The sequence below is a fragment of the Pollachius pollachius genome (genome assembly GCF_949987615.1).
Source record: "Pollachius pollachius genome assembly, chromosome: 9".
Taxonomy (NCBI): domain Eukaryota; kingdom Metazoa; phylum Chordata; class Actinopteri; order Gadiformes; family Gadidae; genus Pollachius; species Pollachius pollachius.
Window position 1 is genome coordinate 9,638,285 of NC_136942.1, and position 26,980 is coordinate 9,665,264.

The 26,980-nt window shown below is 46.6% G+C and overlaps 1 protein-coding gene across 3 annotated transcripts in view; it reads left to right on the plus strand.

Moving 5' to 3' along the window:
- The window catches only part of furinb (furin (paired basic amino acid cleaving enzyme) b), a 93,878-nt gene that overhangs the window by 16,078 nt on the left and 50,820 nt on the right, over positions 1-26,980 (plus strand). For all 3 annotated transcript variants that reach the window (XM_079743284.1, XM_079743285.1, XM_079743286.1), the window contains exon 3: positions 26,030-26,128. In XM_079743284.1, the coding sequence (XP_079599410.1) occupies positions 26,030-26,128 (99 nt within the window). The remainder of the gene's footprint in view (positions 1-26,029; positions 26,129-26,980) is intronic.

Below are 26,980 nucleotides of genomic sequence, written 5' to 3' on the forward strand. Positions count from 1 at the left end.
GCTGGAGCTACAGTTGGCTGAATGGTTAGTTCCCAGAGCACGTGTTTCCCAGCTTCACTTTTATACTCCAGTGAATAGCCACTTGAAGTACTGTATTCATAGCGTTTTATATTTTTTTTACGCGGTACAATTGAGACAATGCTATGTGCCATCTGTACTGAACAGCATTGATTTGCAAGCTGTCTGCTTACAAACTGACAAAGTAGCACTCCTGAACTTGCAAATGCTTTAGGTTTTTGTAAGGAACTACAATTTAAGGCTAACAAAGGATGCTCTGTAGGCTGAAAACAACCCACTTCCTCTCAGGCCAGGAAGTATTCTTCTGTAAGTGTGTACAGCGTGCAAATAGGTACCCTATCATTTGTCACATTGTTTATCCGGCTCTAAACTGTATTTTTGCCCAGCAGTGAACGACCCCCAAAACAATGTTACAATAAGTACGGAGGGGTCCCTGAGCAAACTCTCAATTCTAACTGCCTACTGTGTGCTGTTGTGCCTCGCACGGTGCACAGGCCATCCGGACTCTGTGACGACCACCCAGACTTATTCTATTCAATTAAATTGTATTTGTAATTAGCAAGGAAGAAATCTTGAGCAGGAACGCAGAGTGGGGGATCCCTCCTTCCAGAGATCATCAGGAGTGCAACGGGTGCCATAATCGACGTACATACATACAGGCAAAACATATAAAATCGGTGGCCGGTTAACCATAAGTTTCTACTTCAGTGTGACTGTGACTACAGTCTGGTGCATCCCTCACCAATGTTCAACACCGTATTGTACAACATACTGCCTTCAGGAACAGTAGGCTGCTTTCATGTGGGCAGAAAGAAAGATGTGTTAATCACTCAAAAAATAAAAGCTTTATTGAGCGGGTTTCATTTTGCGCTGGGGCATCTCGTTGACCGTGCCTACACAGATTGGGATATAGCCATGTCTGCTATGTTCCTCCTCTACTCAGCCCAAGCAACACCATCGCCTCCTTCCAAGAATACTCAGCTAACCATTACCATTTCCCGCCTCCGCTGAACACAGCACACGCTCACGATCCGCACCCAAACGTGGTGTGCGCTGGACCCCCGGCCTCGCTCAGCAGGTGTTGGGAGGATCCAGTCAGCAACCGAGATGTGTAGCACCTATTTCCGCTCCACATTTGGCCGTGAGGAGCGTGGTCGCCCCCTAATGAACATTGTTAACTATAATTTACATTGCGGATATCCGACGGGGAAGTGATGCCTCCTAGTATACCTCTTGCTGAGACTAAGGCGGTTTTTACACTAGATATACGAGGAGGTGCGACCCATCTTCAATTCAATTGGGGGATCATGTTGGCTGTTTCTCGTCTTGGATGCAATTTAGGTTCTAGGGCTGTTGTGGACGCTGCATACGTTAAGTGAATTAAATGAGTTTTGTTAAGGCCACAACAAACGCACAAGTTTGTATGTTCTCCCGTGTTATAATGGGTCAGCCTCTGCATGCTCCAGTTACCTCTAACTACATCAGACAGACATGGTAGGATAATGCTCCTGGCTCTGCTCTTCAGCAAGGCACTAGCAGTAGACTTGGAGTTGGTCCACGGGCGCCGAACTATGGCTGCCCAATGCTAGTGCTGCTAGTGACGGATTAAATGCTCCTAGTGATGGGTTTAATGCTCCTAGTGCTGCTAGTGATGTTTAAATGCTCCTAGTGCTGCTAGCGATGTTTAAATGCTCCTTGTGCTGCTAGTGATGTTTAAATGCTCCTTGTGCTGCTACTGATGTTTAAATGCTCCTAGTGCTGCTAGTGATGGTTAATAATTATAATAGTTAATTAGCTGAAGGCTTGAAAGAGAGACAGGTAGGTGTTCAGACATGAAGAGGATACCTCCCAACTCTCCCAACTCTCCAGAATTATTCTCCGGCCAAGAGGCACAGAGGACAGCTGTGAAGCACAGGCCTTGGATGTGTGCGCTCATTAAAAACCAAATCCACTTGTCTCTCCGAATCCCCATTTTGATATAAAATGCTTGGCTTGCCGCTATCCCAATTCATTTATTTTTCATTTCGTTCGATCTCAGAGCAGATCTGTTCGTCGGTTTCATTACCTGCTTCATGTCTAATGTACTTTTATTAAGGCGGGTATCTCTAGATCGGAACTCTGTCCTCCTCTCTCTGTAATTGTGCTGTGAGTCGTGGCAGGATGACTGCATAATACATCAGAGGAGCAGCGGAGCACACCTCCACCCCTACAGTTGCTTAGGTGAGCTTTGACCCCACCAAATAAAGATGGGAGGTTTTCTATGTATATTTTCTATTTTGGAAGCATAAATAAATGAAGACAGCTGTATTCTCTATCAAATCCAATAAATGCAGACTGTCCACACACTGCACTTTATTATTTTGTGTGATATTAGTACAAAAAGGAAGATTCCATTGCCAAACCAGTAAATTCATGATACTATTTGAAATATGACCCATCCTAACTTTAGATGCACAAACCAGAACCTGTTTACATTGTGGTGAACATTTAAGGGGACCAAATGTGAAATCTATCCAGACCCTAAGAGTGTATTTTTAATGCTTCTATTTTAATGATCACACTTCAGTAGACTGAGCTTGTTGACGGTCCTGCAGAACGAGTTGGTTCTGAGATTTCCGGGAGGTATTTTCACTGAGTTACCTGTCTCCTGTTGGCTCTTCAAGAGGAGCCCCTCCCAATAAAATGGAACTCCATTATTTGTGTGTTCTGTCTGTCTCCCGGCAACCATTTTTGCTCCGCTGTAGTTCACATCACTTCACTGAATAGCAGACCACGACTGGAAGTCCTACATTCCAATGAAATGTACTTTCACTTCTACTATTTCCCCGTCAACTGAGGCTAGCTTCCTTATAGCAGGTAGGTCAATGTATGTTGAAATACATTAGAATCACATAACATTTTACATTCAACATTAAGTACATTTGTCAGAAGAAGGAGAAACAATATACTGCTGTTGGTACAGTAAGGATGTTTATAGAACCAAATGCCAAGCACTAACAAATGTTAGGTTGACCCATTCCCTGTGTACAACAAAGATGACTAGGAGAAGAAGCTACGAGATGCTAAGGACTATTTTAAAGTGCCAGGACGTACAACATACAATAAGTGCGTACATTAAGTGCCAGGACGTACAACATATAATAAGTGCATATATTAAGTGCCAGGACGTACAACATACAATAAGTGTGTAAGAGAGTTGGGGGGGTAAGGGTTGAGGCTATGCAGAGTCTAGGTGAACTCTCGACAAGTGAGCCTTGATCAGCGTTCATATGCAGGGGAACAACATCCTGCCTATACCTTTAATAATGTATGTATTGTACAATATCAACACAGGAGCGCTTTTATTTGGAGTTAATAACCGACAACAGTATACTGAATCGTAGAAAATCCATTAACATGGGGGGTGCAAAGATGCAAAATTTGCAGGTGCAAGCCCTTAGCGATACAACCGTGTTTTCGTCATGCTCTTGTTTTCAGGCTCCTATTTACGGTGCTGTGTTCTGTTGTGCTGTTTGAAGCTGAGATGAGTGTGTAGATAAGAACAAGTGGAATCCTCTAGTATTTGTACTGCTGCCAGATCTGTGCTGTGTAGAGTAGAGCTTCCTTGAAGAGGCCTACCTTGTGGATCTGCTGTTGATGCCAGAGGCTTCGCTCGTCAGTTTTTCCCCTTCCTAGGCTTCTATGTTGTTGTTTGTTTACTGAATTATCTGGGTACTTGAGAGCACAGCCATTACTACCGTGCAAATCTCCCCCCAAAAACACCGTAGTAGATGAAGATGGACATCAACGTTTATGGTCTTGGATGTGTGACATGGACAGATGCATCTAGATCAGTGATCCTACAACGGTTTGTATGTTTCCCCATCAGGCTTATGGGGCTGTGGGGTGGAGGCAGACCAAATCCTCATCCACACCAAAAAGTAATATCTACCATCATTATTCAGCATCATTATTACTTTTGTATTGGATTTTACTGGATTTCTGGTTTAGTACTTTATGGATCGGCAACAATCAGCTTCAATCATCTTTAATAATTTACGTCATCATGTTTGTTTTGTATAGCTACAACAATCTAAAATATATATATATATATATATATATATATATATATATATATATATCTAACACACTGTGGAACCGGCTCATGTACCCCCTAGGGGGCGAGTACCACCGCTTGGGAACCACTGATCTAGATCTGGGAACATAGCACACACTGGTAACTATCAAAGGATACTCAGAGTGTGAGTCTGTAGAGGGAGCGATGCTGGCCTGTATACAGTGTGTTTGTCAGAAGGTTTTGAACGTATAGTTCCTCTTCAAATCCAGCCTTGCATCACAACCAACCTTGAACCATGTTCACCTGGCCTCCGAGCTTTCAACCTGTTTTTGAGTGGCCTGTAAAACACCTTTTTCTTTAAAAAAGTATGCATTTTCGTCGACAGTAGCCGTGCAATATGAACAACTATTTTGATGAATGTGCTTTAACCAGTCATTATGTGTCATGGATATAAATAGTGTGGGAAGAGATTATGAAAGTAGCACAGTATTTTTGGTGAAAGATTAGAATAGATAAGAGAGCTTCTCTCTGATTATTTGATATTATTCAGAAAAGGGGTAACACGCTTCATTACTGTCATTGTTATGTACATAATAAATACATTGTATTCCAGATAATTAGCATGCATATATTTAGCATTGCTTGAGTAGTTTTTCATTGTGACATGCCCAGCGTGTCTCAGCCTCGCATAATTACCAGCAGCACCATCTTTTACTTTACGGATTTTATGCAGAAAATAACATTTTGTTTAATGTTTAGAGTTTACCTGTCACACACCCAGTTTAGAGTGTGAACAGAGTATAATTCTGCTAATGCTGCCTCCACAGGCTTAAACTACTAAGAGCAGACCATGATGCAAAACCCTACCCTTATTTGAATGATAATAATACAAAAGTAACAGTGGATGCTAAATTGGGCTGTGTTTGTCTTTCTGGCTAACTCTGGCACATTTCCAATAATGCTTTTTTAATGTGTACTATCCCTGCCAAATAAACGAATAAGTGAAAATGAAATGAAATATGCACACGTTCAAACAAAGTCCAGTTTCACATTTCCCTTTGAATTTTTAACCAGGATGTTTTTGAATGCCTGCAGGCGTTGATGTGATCAATATTCCAAGGTCTGGATTTTATCCCTGCTGAAGAGGATATTGGCGGGGTAACGTTAGACTATGAATCAAGGTTATGTTAATATGACATTTTAAAAGGCCTCCGGTTTCCCCTCCATCCCTCCCAGTCACTTATCCTGCTAGGAGCCCCAAGGAATCACGCTGCGATGGACAGCATACCCCAGGCTCAAATATATCCAATAATACATTGATCAATTGTTGTGATGGATGAACCATGACTTTGTTCAAAAAACATGACTCCCCAAACAAGTTTAAAAGTAATGACTGCATTCTCATTTTCCTTTCTTATACTCAAGTGCATAAACAAATGTTTGCGCCATAACATCCTATTTATAAATGATGTTTTCCCTGCGAATAATGTTTGGACTAAGTTAAGGAGTGTTTCCACACTGACCAAGGCTTAACAATGTGTTTAATCTCTTTATTTGCTAATTTAGCTTTTCTATCATAAAATGGAATGCGATGAAGCTAATTATAGTGCGCTGTATTATGTGGTCAAGGTTTTTATCTTGATATTGTAGAAATAATGGCAACCTCCAGTTCTGCGGCAGGATAATATTGTGATAGCGTATGAGAGTAATGGCCAAAGCAAAGCGGAATCATGGAGATCTCACTGATGTTAAATTAAATCCACCGGCATTTCGGAAGTTGTCTGGGAAAGTGCATTGCATGGCGCAAACTGGAAAGATAGCTGATAGGAAAGAAAGAGGAAACTAAAGGAAAAGGACACGGTTCCATGGTGTTAAAATAGTTTCTAATTAGGCCTAATTAGTGCAGCCTGTGCGGCGTGTTATCAAGATATACTAGAAAAAAGTGTTCTTGTTGAGAGATTCTATTATGGTGCATAGCGTGGCATACAGAGCGAGCTATTTCTTTATCAAGCTGGTTATCATGGCTTCTACTGCTATCTTAATTATGTATACACTTTTGAGATATGTTTTTTGCTCAGGCATAGCAGTGTTCATTCCGTGCATGCTAATGCCGTTTCTAAGCGTTATCGCTGAACTCTGTAGGCAGATGTGCTCCACTATTTCCATGACGTGCATGTCATCACCATCTTAGAAACATCACATTCGATAAACTCTTTTCTTTAATAGCGTTTGCTTAGTTCACTGCGCCGTATTCGGCCACCGGTGCAGTAAACGACCCGCTGTAATATTGATGATGATTTGTCGAGATAAAAGAGGTTGTAATGTCACGACCTTTGCGGTAAAAAGGACGTCACGGCTGGTTTCGCGGCAGAACAAAGCTGGCCTGGATTGACACATCAGACATGGTGATTTGAGATCTCTATTCAAGTCTGATGCAGCCGGCTATCTGCCTATGGATGTGCTCTGTGCCCGAGCTCTGATAGCGTCGACTTCTCTGTATCTCATCCCAATCCTACGTCCCATCTGTGGTGGAAGACAGTGCCTCTCTTCCGCTGGTCTTATTTCAAGCTAGGGAGGTGGAAATGTGGGGAGAAGAGAGCAGACACACTGGACTGACGGTTGTGTCTTCTCTGATTCTGGGGTTTCTTATTTGACAACATGCAACGTGATGGTTCACACGTCTCTCAGTAGAAGATTGCCCCACTCCCCTCCATGCCTTCTGCTCTTGCCCCCAGCCCGCTGTGCTCTGGCGGTGTGGCCCGGTACCGATCACCCTCAGGGAAACCCAGACTTCCAGTGTCTCCGAAAACATGTTTTCATCGAAAACTTATGTGTGTGTGTGTGTGTGTGTGCGCGTGCGTGCGCCCGTGTGTGAGAGAGACAGCGTGTCATGTCAGATGCTCAGAGTCCTCTCCAGGCTGGGAGGAAAATGAGCTTGCCTCCTCAAAACATTTATCACATCTGCTCTTGGCTCGCAGTCACCAAACAAGAACCATTATTATACATGTTATATGAGCACAATATCAATACATGTTCTATAAGGAATTGTATTAATACATGTTATAAGAGTTATAATATTAATACATGTTATATGAGGACAGTATTAATACATGTTATATGAGGGCAATATTAATACATGTTATATGAGGAATAATATTAATGCATGTTATATGAGGATATATTAATACATGTTATATGAGGAAAATATGAATACATGTTATATGAGGAAAATATGAATGGATGTTATATGAGGAAAATATTAGTGCATGTTTTATGAGGACAGTATGAATACATGTTATATTAGGACAATATGAATACATGTTATATGAGGACAATATTATTACATTTTATATGAAGAAACTATTAATAAATGTTATATGAAGAAACTATTAACACATGTTATATGAGGGCAATAATACATGTTATATGAAGACACTATTAATACATGTTATATGAGGGCAATATTTTCACATGTTACATGAGGTATATTATTAATACATGTTATATGATGTCAGATTTCATCAGGGGCAAGTGGGGCAAAAGTGAAAGCAAACAACTACGATGACAATGTTTAAGGTTCATTTCCAGTCAAAAAAGTTTTTCAATGCCTAAGTCTCAAAAGACTGCACCAAGATTTGATCAGTTTGGAAAAAGCGTGAGAGTGAAAGAGCGAGAATGAGAGCGCAGAGAGAGTGACATGAGGACGATATTAACACACGTAATATGAAGACAGTATTAATAAATGCTGCAAGACGACTGGTTAAATGAGGACAGTACAACGCCATGTAAGCGATATGGGTATCCTCCACAGTGAGAAGGTGCTGGGGTTTGCTCAAACAGAGCCAATCTCTTGACACTTCTGTTGTCAAATGTACTGACGATGAAAACACTGTGGTGCCTCGTGGTCCCTTATCCATGCCGATGGAAACCTTAGGGAGGATTCTAATGTACGCTGGGAAGATTTCACTTCTCCCAGATGGAGCTGGGAGATGATTGGATTTGGGCTGTTGAGGGAGGAGGAGGAGGAGGAGGAAGACGACAGGGAGGAGCAGAAAGGAGGAGGAGGAGGAGTAGAAGAAGAAAGAGGAGGTGGATGAAAAGGAGAAGAAAGAGGGGGATTAGGAGGAGAAGGAGGAAGAGGAGGAGGAGGAGAAGGAAGCTGAAGAAGAGGAGCTGGAGGAGAAGCAAGAGGAAGAGGTGGTTGAGGAGGCGGAGGAGGGGGAGGAAGAGGACGGTGTGATCAGTGGATTACAGAAGTGGGAGGCTGTCTCGTTAACTTCCAGCAGGAGCTCTGGGACGGCAGGGGAACCTTTAGGGCACGGTGACGTGGAACAGAGAGCAGAGACCCAGAATACAGATTCCCAAAGACGTAGCGATCCATGAGACCAGGGTTTGCATAGGGCCCGTCGAGAGCAAAGGGTTCTTGTTTTCCGTGACCCCTAGAGAGTGACTTGGGAGAGGGTTCAAGGGAGTATACGTTAGATTGAATTCTAAAGATAAGATTAAGGCTCTATTTTACATTTCTATTTTCTTTATTACATTCCTGCCTTCACGGACAATGCAGGCAAGTCGGTAAATAGAGCAGGGAGATAGAAGGACTCCGACACAGAACAGTCCTTAACCAATATTTTCCTTTCATGGTTCGGCGGCCCTAACTAGATGTCCGCTGCCTGAAAAAACATGTTGTGCAAGAGTATCAGCCCTTTACCAAGTCAAAGAATCGGTGCCGAGCAAAGGGTGACATTTGGTAATGCTATTAAGGTGCTATTTTTACTTTCTTTGCTCTCCATCCTTTGTAACTAGCGGGACATTTCAGGTGAGCTACGGGCTAATCTTAATATCAGCTCTACCCAGCACTTGGTCTGCCTGACTCCTGTTTATCTGTCTCCCGTTGCCATGGTTTCACACAAGGTCTCATTAAAAAAATACACATTCAACTTCGGAACAATACATTGTGTGTGATTTTGTATGCAAAGGATGAACTCTCGCCTGCCAAAATTCACGGTGAGGGTATCAGCGGCGAGCGCGTACACATCACAGCGCATTCATTTAAAAGTAACAACTGGAATGATTACAGAGCCAGAGATTGATTCAGCTCATTGGGTAAGGGGAACCCATTTTGTCCCTGCGTCTCTTTATGGCTCGTCGTGCTCACGTAGACATGATTGAGACTAATCTGCGCGTTCGCTGGCCACGTTGGCTGTTTGCTTCCCCCCGTCAGTTGTTAACTGGGAGCACTGTCGCTGAGTTATACTCCCGTGTTGCTGTGTGCCTGGCCGCTGACAGCTCCTCTGCATCGGCCTCGTTTCATCAGCCGGCACCGCGACGTGACGCCAAAGTGAAGGACAAAGATTATGTCAGGGACGTTTCTTGTCAGTGTCGCTGTCACAGGCGTCCGACGCTTGGTCGACTCTCTCTCGGTGGGCCCCGCATGCCCAGGCTCCTCGGAAACAATGATAGATAGACTCCTTAGAGGCTATGAAAAATCAATAGGAAGGCTCTGTTAGGGCGCCCGGCCATTGATTTCCCATGGATTCTAGTTATTGCGCGGAGCTAGATTAAAAGACCACAGTTCACCACAGAGGAAGCCTTGTGTCGTCTCTGGGGGTCAAGGGCACGAATACAATTTACGTAACACGTATTTCACACGTATTTCTTTTCTGTCAGTTGACCATTATGTCACGGTGAGTGTGTCGTATTTTATTTATAATTAAATCTAGGCAGAGTACACCCCCTCCCTCCCACCCTCTCTCCCACTCTCCCTCTTACCCTTCCTCCCCCTTTTTCTACCTCCCCCTCCCTCTCACCCTCTCTCCCTCCCTCCCTCTCTCCCTCCATTGGCGTTCCTATAGACCACAGTTAAAACACAGTTAACCACAGAGGAAGAGTTGTGTCGTTTCCAGGGTCACGGGCCATCTGTTGTTCCTATGGAGCGTAGTTGAAATACCGTTCACCACAGAGGAAGAGTTGTTTCGTCTCGGGGGGGGTCGAGGGTCACTTGGCGTTCCGATAGACCGCAGGAGTGGGGTAGAAGAAGAAAGGCTCTAACGATTGAGCCACCTGGAGGCATGGAGACACACACACGGTCAACAGACAGTGTTTAAAGCACCCGGCTGATGCACATAGCTCAGAGTGTTGGACTGCATAAGGCAGGGCAGACTACCGGCAGCACTGCCGCCACCCAATGCATCGTTAAGAGTAGCTTAGCTTAGCCTTGACGGATGTTCCAAACGGACTGACTGCATCCTGGCGCATGTGCTCAGACATCGGACCACAGCTCTATTAAGAGTAATACAGCACCCGTGGCTTGGGATGTTATTAATATAATGTATTGTTTACTGTCTTCATTCAATGTGCTTCTTCCATTTAACTGTCTATATAGCCCATTGCGTAGGTTTTAAACTGCTTTATTGTTATCCTTTTGTTGCTATCTGACCGCACAAACCCGTTGATTAAGTGCTTTGAAATGTAGTTATTTCTGGCGTTTCGTGGGAGGTAACATGTCAATCTCATTAGCAACAACCAGAGGAAGCTGTTATAATAATAAACAGTTTGTCATAAACGGACGTGTGTGAAGACCATATGCGTGTAATTCTTTAGAATGGTAAATGGACTGAATTTATACAGCGCTTTTCTAACCAGCGGCCACTCAAAGCACTTTACAATATTGCCACACATTCACCCATTCATGCACACATTCACGCACCAACGGCGTTGACAAACACGCAGGGCGAGAGCCAGCCGTCAGGAGCAGTTAGGGTGAGGCGTCTTGCTCAGGGACACCTCGACACTTGGCAAGGAGGAGTCTGGGATCCAACTAGCAACCTTCCACTTCCCAGCCAACCCGCTCTACCTTCTACGCCACATGCCCGCCAAGAGAAGGTCTGTTTGGACCTTGATGAAAGCATGGCTGCTTTAAACGATACAAGGATCACACAATTTAAAGCAGGGATGCTAACTCACTCCGCTTGTAGGGCAGGTAGGAGAGCCAGCTCCCCGTACAGACTGGTCAGTAGTTCAGGGACTAGTAAATGATTCAAACAACCTTGTATACTTTCCCCAGTGCAGGATTCATCGTTCCGGAGGTCCTCTGAATACACCCTTGGACAAAGGCGTTTCCTCCAGCGCAATGAAAAGGCTGAGGAAGAAACAATGTCTAGATTAAGCTTTACAATATGGTAACACATGTTTAATTTGAGTCAGTTGACCACTATGTCAAGGTAAGTGTGTAATAAATGTGTGTTTTCTACGACGATGACCACGATGAACGGCTCCGTTCCTGATTTGGTTAAAGTCCTATCGTCTTCTATTTATAGTTGAATCTAGGCCGATTACACACCGTTTCTCCAAAGTGACTCGATTGACAGGGGATTCTGATTCAAATTCTATTATTATTCTTTAGTAGAATCTCTCTCTCTCTTCCTTCCTCTCACCCTCCCGCCCTCTCTTCCTCTCCCACCATCCCTCCCTTCCTCTCTCCCTTTCTCTCTCCCTTTAACCCTCCCTCCCTCCCCGTCTCTCTCCCTCCCTCTCTCCCTCCCTCACTCTCTCCCGCCCTCTCTCCCTCATTAAAATGGAGGAGAATTGATTACACAGTAGTGCCTTGCTTCTTGTCTCCCAATGCCTCTGCCGCGCCGTGAAAGATCATAACTCCCTGATTTGAGAGCGGAGCCGGGTGGTGCGGGTGGAGCTGACGTAGCCGGAGCTGACGGCGTTGGAGGTGACGTGTCGGAGCGTGCGAGGCGGAACACGCAGCGCTCCGTTGCGCTGAGACATGAGGCCAACTCCCCCGGCGAGATAAATATTCAATCTTTCGCTGAAGGAGAGTAAAAGGAAAGGGGAAAAAAAGGAAAAATAAGTGTTTACAAATTTGGTTAACATATTCTCCTCCCAAGCCAGGGATTTGGGGTCTCCTGGGACAGCTGCGTGAGAGATTGTATTTTTGGGGGAATTATAATGTTCCGCAGTGGGGTGATATTCCTTATCCCGTATTTTCTGGGGGGGTTGTTATATCTCTGTATCTCCCAGCGTTCCCAAGGTCAGGGTGAAAAAAATCCCTCTTCTGGTGTTTGTGGTTATTTGGAGTCTGATTTCAGGCAACCTGTGTTGACTTGGCTGGAATAACATCTATTTTTCCGTCCAGCCATCTGTCCGCTACCTTTGTTTTGCGGTCTTCAGACGTGTGTGGTTGTCTACTACATATATGACGGGTATTTCCAATTTCAAGCCTCTAGGTTTTGATTTGATTTCCCGATTCCCAAAACCCCAATACTGTAACGGAAACATTGACTGGAAACCGTGGAGGGGTCGAGAATCACATCAAGTCCAGTCCGAATTACACGTCATTCTTGATGTCTCAGAAAGGACTAGACGTGTATTGCTTGGGGCCTCACCAATGCGGTTGAAGAGTTTGGCGGTTCGCTCCGTTTAGCTCTATTCTCGGTCTCTATATATAGGAGTTCTCCTCATTGTGTGCGGTTCAGCCCGTTAAGACGTGGTGATTGATTCACAGCCTGCTACTGTATCTATGTGTGCTGTATAATCAAGGTATTGAGGCGGCGATGGCTCGAATTAGACCGCACATCATCTTCTCATTTAGAACCAGATCCGGTGTCATACTGCGTTCACACCTGTTATTAAACAGGTCTCCCAGGTGACGTAATCCTTCCCCCGTCTATACTGAGATGAATGGACAGGAACATCTCTACCTGCCTTGCTGGATGGGGGCTTAGTTCTTCACTGATTGCACTGCATTGCAATTCGACACTGTAAGATAAGATGGCACTGTAAGATAAGATGGCACTGTATTAATCCCATGTAGTAAAAGAATAACAGAATATGGGCCATTTGCTTTTCCAGGCAGGCTAACTCCCTCCAGCTGTTGGACACTCATTTATCAAATAGTTTTTTTCCAAGGGCAATCTTCAACCGACCACATATGCCGAACCTAAGTTGATGGTACTCAAGGAGGAGAGAGACAAGTGTGTGTGTGTGTGTGTGTGTGTGTGTGTGTGTGTGTGTGTGTGTGTGTGTGTGTGTGTGTGTGTGTGTGTGGTTGTGTGTGTGTACGGTTGTGTGTGTGTGTGTGTGTGTACGTGTGTGTGTGCGTTTTTTCGCTTGCATACGTGCATGCGCGCGTGTGTGTGTGTGTATGTAATTGTGTGTGGTTGGGTGTGGTGCGTGGTTGTGTGCCTGCATGCGTACGTGCCTACGTGCCTGCGTGCATGCGTACGTGTGTATGTGTGTGTGTGGGGGAAGGCAGGGGAGGGGTTTCCATGGTGACATTGCTTGCTGAGTTATCCCGTGAGTACCAAATGCATCCTGGGAAGTGGTCTGAGGCAGATTGGTGCGCTCCTCGCGGACGCTGCTCAGAGCCTCCCCGGCCAGCTCATCGCTGGCTCTCTGGGGCTGTTTCCTGATTGCATTGCACTCTTGTATTTTCTTCCTTGCCATCCAGTGGAGACCTGATCTAACACCTTAGATGAAAACATTTTCCAAAACACGATCAGCCACCATCGCACACATCTATTTCACCGCGTGCCAGGCTTTTCATAATGGGTGAACTTGCCCTTTTAAATACCACATAATCAGCGCGCATCTGTATAATTAGACCAAAACACGTAAAAACACAGCAGCTGAATTCAGCAGAGCCCGGCACACCAGAAGAAACGGATGCACACAAATACATTAGCAAATCTTTTGTATTAGTTTTTTATTTTTTAAACACTCAATTAGCCGCTACTTCAGTCGAAAATAACAAGCTCCTAGACGTGGAACCCGACCCATGTGTTTTAGCTGTAATTAGTCTAAGCAGCAGGCTGGCGAGGCAGAAGCTACACCAGCGTTTGATGAAACAAACAGCTTAGTTTGCTGACAGTGAGTCACAGTGCATCCACGTAGACATGTGTGCGCATGCATCTGTTTGTCTAGCTGGCTGGCAGGCAGGGCATGCTGGTGGTTGTGCTTTTTGTGTGCGAGTGTGAAATGGCAGGCAACCAGTAATGGGGCACTGGTCTAGATGACAATCAGGAGACTGTGCTGATACTAGCAGTGCAGTAAGCCAGGACTGGTAGTGACCTGGGTGCCGTGTGTGTGTGTGTGTGTGTGTGTGGGGGGGGGGGGGGGGGGGGGTGTTTGTGTGTGTCTTTTGTGCTTTTGTATTGGTGAGAGGTTTTGTGTGTTTGTATGTGTGTGTGTATGTTTATGTGTCGATGTGCGTCTGTGTGTTTGTGTTTGTCTGTGTGTGTGTGTGTGTTTATGTGTGTGTGCGTGTGTGTTTGTGTCTCATCGTTTTTTGTATGATTGAGAGGGTGTCTGTGTATGTGTATGTGTCAATGCGGGACTGAGTGTGTGTGTGTGATTTTATATGAGTGAGAGAGTGTGTGTGTGTGTGTGTGTACGTGTAAATGTATGCATTCGTGTGTTTGTGTGTGTGTGTATTTTTTATGAGTGAGAGAGTGCGTCTGTGTACTTGCATGCATCAATGTGTGTGTGTGTGTGTGTGTGTGTGTGTGTGTGTATGTGTGTGTGTGTGTGTGTGTGTGTGTGTGTTTGTAAGTGTTTGGGTGTTCCATGCATACCTGTCATACACAGCGTGTCTGGAAGTGCTGAATGCATCATGGCATATTGACTGCTCATCACCATCTCGTCTCTGCTGGTTCCACCTCTCCGTAACACATTTCACTAGATTGCCTTTTCCTTGGAAGAAGTGTCAGACTGACGATGATTTCAATGAAGTGGATTTCAGTCAACACATATTTTCCGAGACTCTTGGAAGCGTGGGCTCGGACTGGTTTCCATTGCAGTCTCTGTTTCTCCCAGTAGGACTCATACAGCACAATGCATCACGGGCCTTTTTGTCGACGATGCTCTGACAATATCCTGTTTTGATTTACATCTTTAGGGACAAGAAAAAATGAAAGGATTAAGTATCCAAAATCATAATTATCGTAAAATACCGTAACCTAGGCTAAGGAAACTGTTCTGTTATGTCTCGCATGAGAAGTGCTGTGGTATTATCAAACATAACAATTCATCCTTTAACTAATCTTCTATCGATGAATTACGAAACAATTACTTCAGAACCATTTCTACTGACACGATGACTCACCGATTGTTAGTGATTGGCACTTGGTTCTATGAACATACTTAATGTTCTGACAAATGTACTTTTTGTAACTCTCTTTGGATAAAAGCGCCTGCTTAATACCCTAAATGTAAATGTTAATGTAAATGCCTCACTTCCAATATGGCGTTCATCGTGATGTGTCATTGCGGTGTACGAGGCCTGTGTCCGCACAACATACCACTGGGTTTCCGCACTGAATCATGTATAGGACTGCACATCTCTCCCAGCTTGATGCTGATCTATTGTATGAAGTGATTTGTTCCACTAACATTTATTGAATTGGGCTAAATGTATGAATGCCTGAATCTCAGTTGGCCAATTTATGCTAATAGGAGAACGTTGTTCAGATGATACAATTTCTTTGTCCCTGAAGTTGTAAAACGAAACCTGATATTTGTAATGAATTCATGTTTTGCTTTCAAGAGAGATGCCCGTAATGCAATACAAGCGGAAGAAAACCCCTCCGAAACAATCCTGAGTAGTTCTAAAGAATAATGAGATTGTATTTTTAGTTATTCTACCTTGGGAATGTGTGTAAACGGACATAACAATACACAAACACACAAGCACACGCGCACACACACACACACACACACACACACACACACACATAAATACAAACACATTTGCAAACACTTAAAGTAGCCCCTTTTCGTAAAGTTGACGCAATATAGCTCAACGGCAAGCGTAATTGCTTTTCATTATTCTGAAATACATTCTCCCTTTGCACCCCTTCGCAAAGCACTAATTAAATTACCTTTGCAGACACAATGTTTATGCATTTATCAACACTACTCCCTCACGTCTCCCATGCATTAGCGAGGGGCAGGATGTCTGCGTCTGTGCCCTTGTTTGCATTGCTCTGACCACGTCAGAGAGAGAGGCTGGGGCTCTCCTCACACAGACCAATATCTGTAATAGCATCACCACCTGGCACAAGGTGAGCAAACTCTCTCTTTCAGGCCCCACTGATGCGAAACCAATCCCGTCCTGAACCGTATTGACACAGCGGCTGTGGCAGACATCATGGGGGGGGCGGGCTGTGGTAGGGGAGTGGTGAGGGCCAGGGAGACTTCCCTGGGGAGAGAGGGGGAGATGGGGGTGGGGGGGGGGTTGGGGAAGGTAGGGCAGGATGTCAGGATGGAGGTGACACCCATCAGAACGTTAATCTCGGTCACCTTGGAGCACTGACGGCTGCCCTCCCCGATACCGTGAGCAGATAGAGGCTAGCACGAGCAGGGAGCTGGGATATCGGACTGCGTTCTCACCGCGTGGAACCAGAAGGTGTGCCGGGAACGACAGCCGAGTTCTCAGACTTTAATATCGCTGATAGATAGAGAGGTGGGGGGAGGAGATGGGGGGGAGGAGAAGGGAGGTTGAGAGGGGGGCGTACTGTGACGAGTGGAAGAGGGGGAGACAGGCGGCAAAGAGATAGAGAGGAGGGCAAATGGAGAGGGGGAGACGAGGAGGAGGAGAGGACAGGGTGTACATGGGAGGGGAGCAGCTGGTGAGGCAAAGAGGGGAGAGGGGAGGTGAGGGAGAGGAGAGGAGAAGGGGAAGGCGAAGGGGAAGATAGGATTCAAGAGGCGCCGGGAGAAGCTGGGGGTGGGGGGGACGACAGAGGACGGAAATTATGTTCGGGTCATCGCGAGGAAAGAGCATTGATGGAAACAAGGAAATTGACCGAAATTTTGATGGAAGGGGTGTGTGGGGGGGAGGGGGGCAGAGTGATACTCAAGCCAGATAAAAGGACTGAAAGCCTCAGGGCCAGATGCTGAGGAGCAGAGAGCAGAGGAGATGTATAATTGGCGTTGTGTTGTGTGAGGGGTGGTGACGGCCGAGCGAGGCCAGCATGTGAAGAGCGGGCGGACGACATGCGGTGGTGTTGTGGACGGATGGGGAGGAGGTGAACCGGGTTTGTTTGATGCTGAGCACAAGTGTTTGAGAGAGCGGACGGTTCAGGAGAGTTCTGCGTGTCACCGGTTTAAACGTCTTTCAGGGGGGTCAGGGGGGGGGGTGGGCATAAATATATGGCCCGTTAAGCCCTTTGAGGCTGTACCTGTGGGTAAGGGCCATACAAATAAAAATGTAATTTAATTTAATTTAAATCTTACCTCTCTTCCTTACCCAGATGGAAACAGATAAAACTCCTCTCCTGTCTTAACCCATTTTGATTCATTTCCACTAGTTAGAATTTCCTTGACATTTGCGGTAAATTAGATAAACGGTCGGCACTGTGTTCCGTAGGTTCATTAAAAAATATTATATTTTACACAATCTGACCTTTCCTGGCACTTTCAGAAGCCTTAAATGGCGTCCAGGCTCACTGGACGCAAAATAAAGACCTAATGTCTTTAACATTTACCAAGCTGTTATTGGTTGACGGTGCGTCAATCAAACTGAGCTTTGGTTGATGTATCCATGTAATCGTATTGCCATGGCAACCAACAAACCGCCTATTTTGTGTACATTAGCATTTCTAATCTCAAAGACAGAGACCCAAGAGACGGGTAACCTCAAATAATCAATCGGCCACTTGAAACTAGGTTAATTGCACCGCATTGCAATTAACCAGTGTGAGATAAGATGGCTCTGTATCAGTCCCGTGCCGGAGGAGACGGACAGGATGGACTGTGGAAAGGCAGCAGAGCTCACAGCAGCTGGCTCTGCATTCATCTTCAGCTGAAGGCCAGCTCCTCCTCCTCCTCCTCTTCCTCCTACTCCACCTCATCTCCTCCTCCTCTCCCTGATGAATAGAAACAGTACAGTTTCTCTAGTCCATGGTGTGTTTATCCCAGTTGTCTGGGTCTGATGTCTGACTCCGCTGTTTGTGGGTGTGTAACTGTACGTGTGTGTCTGTGTGGGTGTGTGTCTATGTTTGTGTGTGCTTGTGTGTCTGTCTGTGTGTGTGTGTGTGCGTGTGTGTGTATACATGTGTGTGGGTGTGTATGTATGTGTTAGTACTTGTGTGTGTATGTGTGTGGTTGTGTGTGTATATGTGCGTGCGTGGCGGCATGTGTGTGATTCTGTGTATGGGTGCGTTCCTGTGTGCATGTGTTTGTGTGTGTACTTGTGCGTGCATTTCAGTGAGCATGTGTGCACCAGAGAGTGCGTCTATGCATGCATGTGTGCATGGCTGTGTGCATGTGTGTGTATGGTTGTGTTCCACATGATGTATGGCAGGAAGAGGTGGAGGACGAGGGATGGCATGGTAGTGGTTAGAGTTAAAGACAGTAGTTCTCTGAGGCGAGCTCAGAGGCAAGTGGCAGGGCTGAGTAATGACCCAAAGTGTTCTCAATTACCGTCCCGAGCCCGCACACGCATATGCGCACACACTCACAAACAGACGCACACTCACATAGAGACAAAACGACACAGGCACTCACTCATCCACACACAGAGACACAGTCGCAGACACACACAGACACAAAGGCACACTTGCACACATACATACACACACACACAAAAACACACAAAGACACAGACACTCACATACACACACACACACACACACACACAAGCTCTCTCTGCAGACTGCACCGCTTAACTCAGTGTGGAGTGCTCATGCACATCAGCATCTCGCAACCTTTCCCCTCCCCTCCCCTCCTCTCCTCTACTCTCCCCTCCTCCCCCTCCTCTCCTCTACTCTCCCCTCCCCTCCCCTCCCCTCCCCTCCTCCCCCTCCTCTCCTCTACTCTCCCCTCCCCTCCCCTCCCCTCTCCCTTTCCCTCCTCTCCTCTCCCTCCTCAACTCTCCCCTCCCCTCCCCTCCTCTCCTCTTCTCTTCTCTTCTCTCCTCTACCCTCTACTCTCCCCTCCTCTCCCCTCCCCTACCCTCCCCTCCTCTCTCCTCTCCTCTGGACTCCTCTCCTCTCCCCTCCCCTCCTCTCTCCTCTCCTCTCCCTCCTCAACTCTCCCCTCCCCTCCCCTCCCCTCCCCTCCTCTCCTCTTCTCTTCTCTCCTCTACCCTCTACTCTCCCCTCCTCTCCTCTCTTCTCCTCTTGTCCTCTTCTCCCCTCCCCTCCTCTCCTCTCTTCTCCTCTTGTCCTCTTCTCCCCTCCCCTCCTCTCCTCTTCTCTTCTATCCTCTACCCTCTACTCTCCCCTCCTCTCCTCTCTTCTCCTCTTGTCCTCTTCTCTCCTCCCCTCCCCTCTCTCCACTTCGTTGGTCTCCCATAGAAAGACTCAAGACGTCAGCACCGGAAGAGAGAGGCACACAGAGAGAGAGGGAGAGAGAGAGTGAAAAAGAGAGAGGAGGGAGATGCACAGCGAGATAGAGCAACGGACGATAACCACTAATAATCAAACTCCCAAAAAGAGTGTTAACATTTCAGAAGCAGTTGAATACGAGAAGCACCAGAAGCACATCCAGACCTCTCCATGGCAAAGCCCTCACCAATAACAAGTCTGACAAAGCAGGGCTGCTAGACTGTTTCTGAGCCACTCTGTTAGAACTAGAACCGAAAAGATGCACTCCTGTCTCTCATGGCTCAAAGCAGTTCTTCAAGCATTGCCTAATTTTTCCGCTGCACCATTGTCTCAAAGATACCAATGACAACACTGTATTTGAGAAATATCGTTAATTGCTGTAACACACAGAACCACAGATCTCGTGAAAGAAAACAGTACTTTACAAAGCCATAACCAACTGGAATAATTTACCCCTTAATATCCGCCTAATATAAATAAATCATCACTTTAACATAATATGAAGAAGCTTCTATTGGCATGCAAACTGAATAGTGGGAGGTATGACTGTGGGCTAGTATTTAATTTTGTGTTCTGCTTCATATGAGTTGTATAATCCTAATTCTTCATAAAAAAGTCTTTAGATTTACTTTTTTTGCATCAGTATTCTACCCACTAGTACGATGAGTGTCGACTGGCTTTGAATGTGAATGTGTTTTATTCATCTTTCCATATCAATGTAAGCTTTGCATATTCTTATGTGATTGAATGTATATGAATACAATGCAGGTTGTATCATGTATCATATCATGCCAGGTGTGGACTCCAGGAAGATTTGCTGATCGCCATGGCATCAGCGAATTGGGATCCTTTAATTAGACAAATAAATCCACCAGAACCAATCCCGTCATCCAGCTGGTTCTGGAACTAACAGCCCCAGCAACACAGAGCCCCAAGACTGCCTCGCTGCTCCAACCAGACGAAGGCCTGGACCCGTTTAAAAAAAGAAAGAAATAATAAACAAAAGGACTGGGTGAACAGAGTGCTATTCGGCCCTGAAAGAAACCACACCGGAGCAGAATACTTTCTGCAGCGGCATGAGGCCCTTGTGACCAACCGGAAGCTGAAAACGTCCTTGACGAGATACAGACCCAGAGAAAGGGCCCATAGATGGAAGAGACACGGCTGTGCAGAGGACATGTACACTCTCTCAACTCCTGTGAACCACTCCTATCAGAAACCCCGTTCACACACAGACCTCACACACCTCAGATCACACACACAGACATTGACAACCCTGAAGACATCAATACCTTACCTTACCTGAGACGTAAACATAAAAACAGAGTTCTCCCTTCTCCCCTTATCCTGCTCCTCCTCCTCTCTGCATCCCTCCCTCCCTTACTCATCAGTTCCATGCACCCAGCTCCTCATTCCCCCCTCTCTCTCTCTCTCTCTCTCTCTCTCTCTCTCTCTCTCTCTCTCTCTCTCTCAGATGCACTGAGCTGCAGGGCTCTCTCTCTCTCTCTCTCTCTCTCTCAAAGGCTTTGACCACCCTGAAGTCGTCAATGAACTCTCTTACATTGCCTGAGGCATAAACATATGTGCAACCACAGCAGCAGGATGTGTGATGTCCTGAGACCAGAAGTTGACACAGATCCAGGGTAATGGACCTGGATCTGTTGTCCTGGGAGGTCCTGTGTTCTCCTGAGAGTAGAAGTTGACACAGATCCAGGGTAATAGACCTGGATCTGTTGTCCTGGGACGTCCTGTCTTCTCCTGAGTGTAGAAGAGGACACAGATCCACGGTAATGGACCATCCTGGCTGCCCCTCATCTCTATTCTTCAGCGTATACTGGACACCTCAGGCACTTAGACCTCAATGTATGTCTAACGGTCAACAATGTTTGGTGTCACAATTGGTCAACAACGGTTATTGAGATGGGTAAAGACAAGAGAGAGAGGGAGAGGTAGACTGAGTCAGAGAGAGAGATAGACAAAGTCAAAGAGAGAGAGAAACAGACAGAGATACAGAGAGAGGGAGAGACAGAGCGGGACAGAGAGAGAGTTACAGAGTGAGAGAGACAGTCAGAGAGAGAGGGAGGCAGAGTTAGAGAGAGAGAGAGTGACAGAGAGTGGGTGAGATAGAAAGAGAGATCTACAAAGTGAGTGAGGCAGTCAGAGAAAGAGAGACAGAGTCAAAGAGAGATACAGAGACAGTGTCAGAGAGACCGAGGCAGAGAGCGGGAGTTACAGAGTGAGAGAGATAGACTCAGAGAAAGAATGATAGACAAAGTCAAAGAGAGAGCGAGCGACAGAGAGAGATACACAGAGAGGGAGACGGTGTCAGAAAGAGAGACAGGGCCAGGCAGAGTAACAGAGTGAGAGATTTCGGAGTCAGAGAGAGCGAGAGCGAGCTCCGTCTTGAAGATCAGCGAACAGCAGGAGGTGCCAACTCCCTGGTGGGCCGCGCGTCTCCTCCACCAGCTCTTTGGTGAACGGGGAGCTCATTACCTCCCCTTTGTCTCTACCTCATCCCGCCCCGACCTCACATTACCCGTGCGTCCTTCCTCATTCGCTCAGGTCATTTCCCCGCCGCCGTACCCCCACTCCAGGCCGGCCCGGCCGTCCCATAACGGATTATGCGGTTGAATCGAGATGTCAGCCGGTGGCTGGCTGGCGACGGGCTCCTCAGCTGTCCTGCCCTCGTACATCCCTCCACGCTCCAATTTAGATTCCTCCGCTCCGCTTGTCACGCAGAATCGCTGCGCTGGCAGATTTATGCAGGGGCCCTGGCTTTCAGAGCACACACTTGCCCTGTGGTTATCTGAGGATGTATTAATAACAATCATAATGAAACAGTGTTGTGGTTTCATCATATTCACGGCCCCGAGATTTGTGGGTCTCGCCGACACCCCCGATCCCCGGGAGTGAGGTAAGGGAGTCAATTAGTCAGCGCTGGAACGACAGCCATTACTCAGCTATTCACTGTTTATATAAATCAGCCGTTATCGCATCTTATGCATCCGCCAATTCAGTAAATAAGCGACTGGCTGCCTGAATGAAAAGAAAAAAAAGCCGGGTGTATTATTATCTGACAAGACCTAATTTATTAATTAGCTTAGTTTAATTGCAGTGTAATAATTAGCATGGCAGGGTGCTATGAACACAGATATCAGATATCAACCCAGACGCATCCCTTCATTGAATCAGATTAGCTGTGTGGTCTCTACGTTCTGCAGCCAGGGGGGGAGAGAGGAAGGGAAGGCGAAACCTCCTCTCTTTTTCCCTGAGGTTTTCGCTTGCTGTTTGCTCACCTCTCCTAATTCCTTATTCCTGCCCCCTTTCGTTGCTCACTGCTCAGTGCACACAGAGGACAGGCTGAGCGCAGCGGCTAGGATTAATGTCAAGTGGGTTTTTTTTTGGTGTTAGTTTGGTTATTTTAATGAATTATTCACAACAAGGGGGTATCAGAAGGCCGCTCGACAAACACCGGCTGGGAGCTAACCGCCTCGCTGCAGGGAGGGGGGCCGTGTGTGTGTGGGTGGGGGGCGCCCCTCCAGGAGAAGGATCCGTCCCTCCTGCCGTCTCCCCTCCTCTACTGGCCCCCCCGCGGCCCATCATCATCCATCCTGCCCACACCCTGCGTCCAGAAACAGTTCTCCCTTCTCTCCTCATCCTTCTCCTCCTTCTCTCTGCATCCCTCCATCCCTTACTCTTCAGTTCCATGCATCCTGCTCTCTCTATCTCATTCACTTTTCCATCATTTCTCTCTCTCTCTCTCTTTCTCTCTCTGTCTCTCTTTCAATTTCCCTTCATCGCTCTTTTATCATCTCTCTCTCATGCTTTCTCTTCGTCTCTCTCTCTCAATCTGTCCCGCTCTGTCTACTCTCTCTTCCTCTCCCAATACCCATCTCTCTCTTGTCCCCAATCCCTCTCTCTCCATATCTCCCTTCATCTCTCCAAACCTCTCCCTCTATATCTACCTCTCTCTCTCTGGCCTTGTGAGGACGAGACTGTCCCCAGTGGGCCTTCAGTAACGATTGCTGCGGCGCCACTTCAAATGGATGCCTGTGCGTCGAGAGCATGTGAGGCTCAGGGCCCCCTTCCTCCTCCGTCCCGCTGCATGGCTGGTGGCCCCCTTCTACACCTTTGGTTTTGATTAGCCTCTAGGCGGCTCTGTGTTCTGCTGTCATTGGAAGAGACGAGGGGGAGAGAGAGTGAGAGAGAGAGAGAGAGAGGGGAAGGAGAGAGAGAGAGAGAGAGGGGAAGGAGAGAGAGAGAGAGGGGAAGGAGAGAGAGAGAGAGAGAGAGAGAGGGGAAGGAGAGAGAGAGAGGGGGGGAAGGAGAGAGAGAGGGGGGGGAAGGAGAGAGAGAGAGAGGGGAAGGAGAGAGAGCGAGAGAGAGAGAGAGGGGAAGGAGAGAGAGAGAGAGGGGGAAGGAGAGAGAGGGGGGAAGGAGAGAGAGAGAGAGAGAGGGGAAGGAGAGAGAGTGAGAGGGGGGAAGGAGAGAGAGAGAGAGCGGAAGGAGAGAGAGAGGGGGGAAGGAGAGAGAGACAGTCAGAGAGTTGTGTGTTTACTCTACTGTATTTTACAACTTCAACAATCACTCCTACATCTATCAGCCAATGTGAAAGGGACACAAGATACACACGGACAGGGACAGGGCGGCGACGGCAGAGACAGGATGAGGACGTACAAAACAAACCTTTGTAGCTCGTAAGCCGTGAAGCCGTCCCTCCACCTGAAACACATCAAACACCGACCCATGGTGAGTCCTCCGCCGGTCTCCGTCTCCGTCTGGAGAAGTGTACAGGTAGTCAGAAGATTAAAGACAATCACACAACACGGCCTTCAAAGAGCGGTGTGTGTAGCTTGGTAAAAAGTCGCTGTGCTTGTAATCAATGTCTTCAGTGACGGCGTAAAAGGCCGCTGTCTGAACCCGCGTGCTAATAGAGAGATAGCGAGTGTGAGTGCTTTATCGTCTGCCGCTCTGTGGTGGGAGATGTATCGGGGGTTGCTCCTGTCCTCGGGCGATGTGAAATATGTGGCTGGGCTGACACCGGCGTGGAGATAAACGTGGCTGCCTCGCGGTAGAATGAAATGAAAAGTGTTTGACTGCTCGTGTTGGAGGAAAAGAACAGAAACCTGAGGTGAATGGAAGCTTCAGAAGCACAATGCCTGCGATACAAAGGAGAATAATCGGTGGAAAGCAAACGCTATGGATGAGAAGGAAACACCTCCTTTGTTTCATTTTACGTTATTTTAATCAAAGGATTTTATGCTTATTGTTGAGTCATGATGGTAAAACACACACACACACACAGACACACACACAAATAATCAGTCACACACAAATCCGCACACACTCACACATACACATACCTACACACACACACACTAACACGCATACACACTCCCACACACACAAATAAACACTCAGACACAAACACACACACTCACACACACACACTCACACACTCACCTACACAGACACACACACACACAGATCATGACATGAACTCATGATGGTAAAAAACGTTGCTCTGTTTCACGTGTTAATTTGCATAAATCCATGCCACCATGAAGTCTGCACATAACTGAATTACAGAAATAGCTTGCTGAATAAAGAATTCCCTTTGAACAGTGTTTGACTTTGATTCCATGCACTTATAAATGCGTAGGTGTGCGTGCATTCTGTTAAAGTACATGTTCTTCCGTGCAGGTTCTATGCAGAGCTCAGAAACAGTGGTTGGTTTGAGGTGAAAACACGTGAATTAATAATGACCACAGGGAATCACATCTTTCGTCGGTCTATCTTTAACGCGGTGTAGGGCGTTTCACAAAATTCATATCCAACCTATTGATTCACGTCATAGTGCTGTAAACACATCATCGTTTATCCACCTTGTGTGACACTATTCGTGTATGTGTGGGTCTTTTTGTGAGTGGGTTTGTGTTTCTGTGTCAGAGGTTAAGTGGGAGTGTGTGTGTGTGTGTGTGTGTTCATTTTTGTGCATGTGTGTGTGTGTGTGGGGGGGGGCACGTGCGTGCATGTGCACATTTGGGCAGCCGTGCACATTGTGGGTAGCCTGGTCCTACCAGAACAGTACTTAATTTCATTTGCACAGAGTCTGGCCACTCTCCAAAGACAAACGTTAACTCACTTGAAGGCACGTGTCTGTTGGAGTTTAAAACTATTGGATCTGCCCAGTGCCACTCTGGATCTGCCATAACCAATCGCTAACGTTTGACTACAACTGAAACTAGCGCACAACCTCAACGTCTGTTCAATAATTGGACCGGCAAAATTTTGCCGGAGAAAACCCGCGAATATACCGCAAACCCCGACGTAGTGCTGAAGGGAAAGGAAAAGTGAACATAAGCAGGAGGAGCCAGGCTACATTGTGGGAGCATGTCTTACTTAATAGCTATGTGTTGCGTTATCTGGATGGTATATAGCTGCAGGTGACTCATTGTGTCGCCCTGTGTGTGTGTGTGTGCGTGTGTGTGCGTGCGTGTGTGTCTGCGTGCGCGCATGTGTGCGCGCGTGTGTGTGTGCATGCGTGCATGTGTGCTGCGTGCGTGTGTGTGTGTGTGCATGCATGTGTGTGTGTGTGTGTGCGTGTGTGTGTGTGCAGGTGTTCGGGGAGTACTACCACTTCAGGCATCACAGTGTGGAGAAGAGATCCCTGTCCGGCCATAGAGGGACCCACGTTCGACTGCAGAGCGAGCAGCAGGTATGTCTGTCTCTCTGTATGTTTGTCTCTCTGTCTGTCTCTCTGTCTGTCTTGCTGGTTGTCTGTCCTTCTGTATGTCTGCTTCCCTGTGTGTTGGCTTGTTTCTCCGCCTGTCTCTCTGTCTTTGTGTCTGTGTGTCTCTCGCTCTGTTCTCTGTGTTTGTCCGTCCGTCCAGCTGTCTGTCCGTCCGTCTGTCTGTACGTCTGTAAGTCTGTCCGTCTGTTTGTCTTTCTGCCCATCTGCCTTTCTGTCTGTGCATCTCTCGTTCTGCCTCTAGTTCTCTGCGTCTGTCTGCCTGTCTGTCTGTCTTTCTGTCTGTCTTTTTGTTTGTGTGTGTCTCGCTCTGTCTCTAGTTCTCTGTGTCTGTCTGTCTGTTTGTCAGTCTGTCTGTCTATCTGTCTGTCTGCCTGCCTTCACTCAGCTTGCTGCAGTCTCTCAAACCAGCAGCGAGAGGCCAAACGGCTGATTGTATTTCCTATATTAAGGGCTGTGAGTTTATCAGGGCGTAATAACATTACTGTCAGTGTGGATCCTCCGCTGCCTACCAAACCGCCCGTCCATCCAGCTCCCAGACTCCCCTGGGTGATGGATGGAAATATGTGAAATGGCTTTTCTGATAGCAAACAACAAGGGATGTGTGAGCCTGTCTTGTTGTTGTGTATCCGACTGCGTTTGAGTTTTCTGCTCCACCTGAATGTAAATGTCAGCGGAACTCAGGAATCAGAGCTCTTTCCCCTCGACCAATCACATCAGACTTCACGATTCCCACTCTGCTCCTGGGATCGCTCCATCATAAATGCCTCAGATCTAGTTTCCTCCTCACCCTTTATCTGCTAATTGGTTGTAGAAATA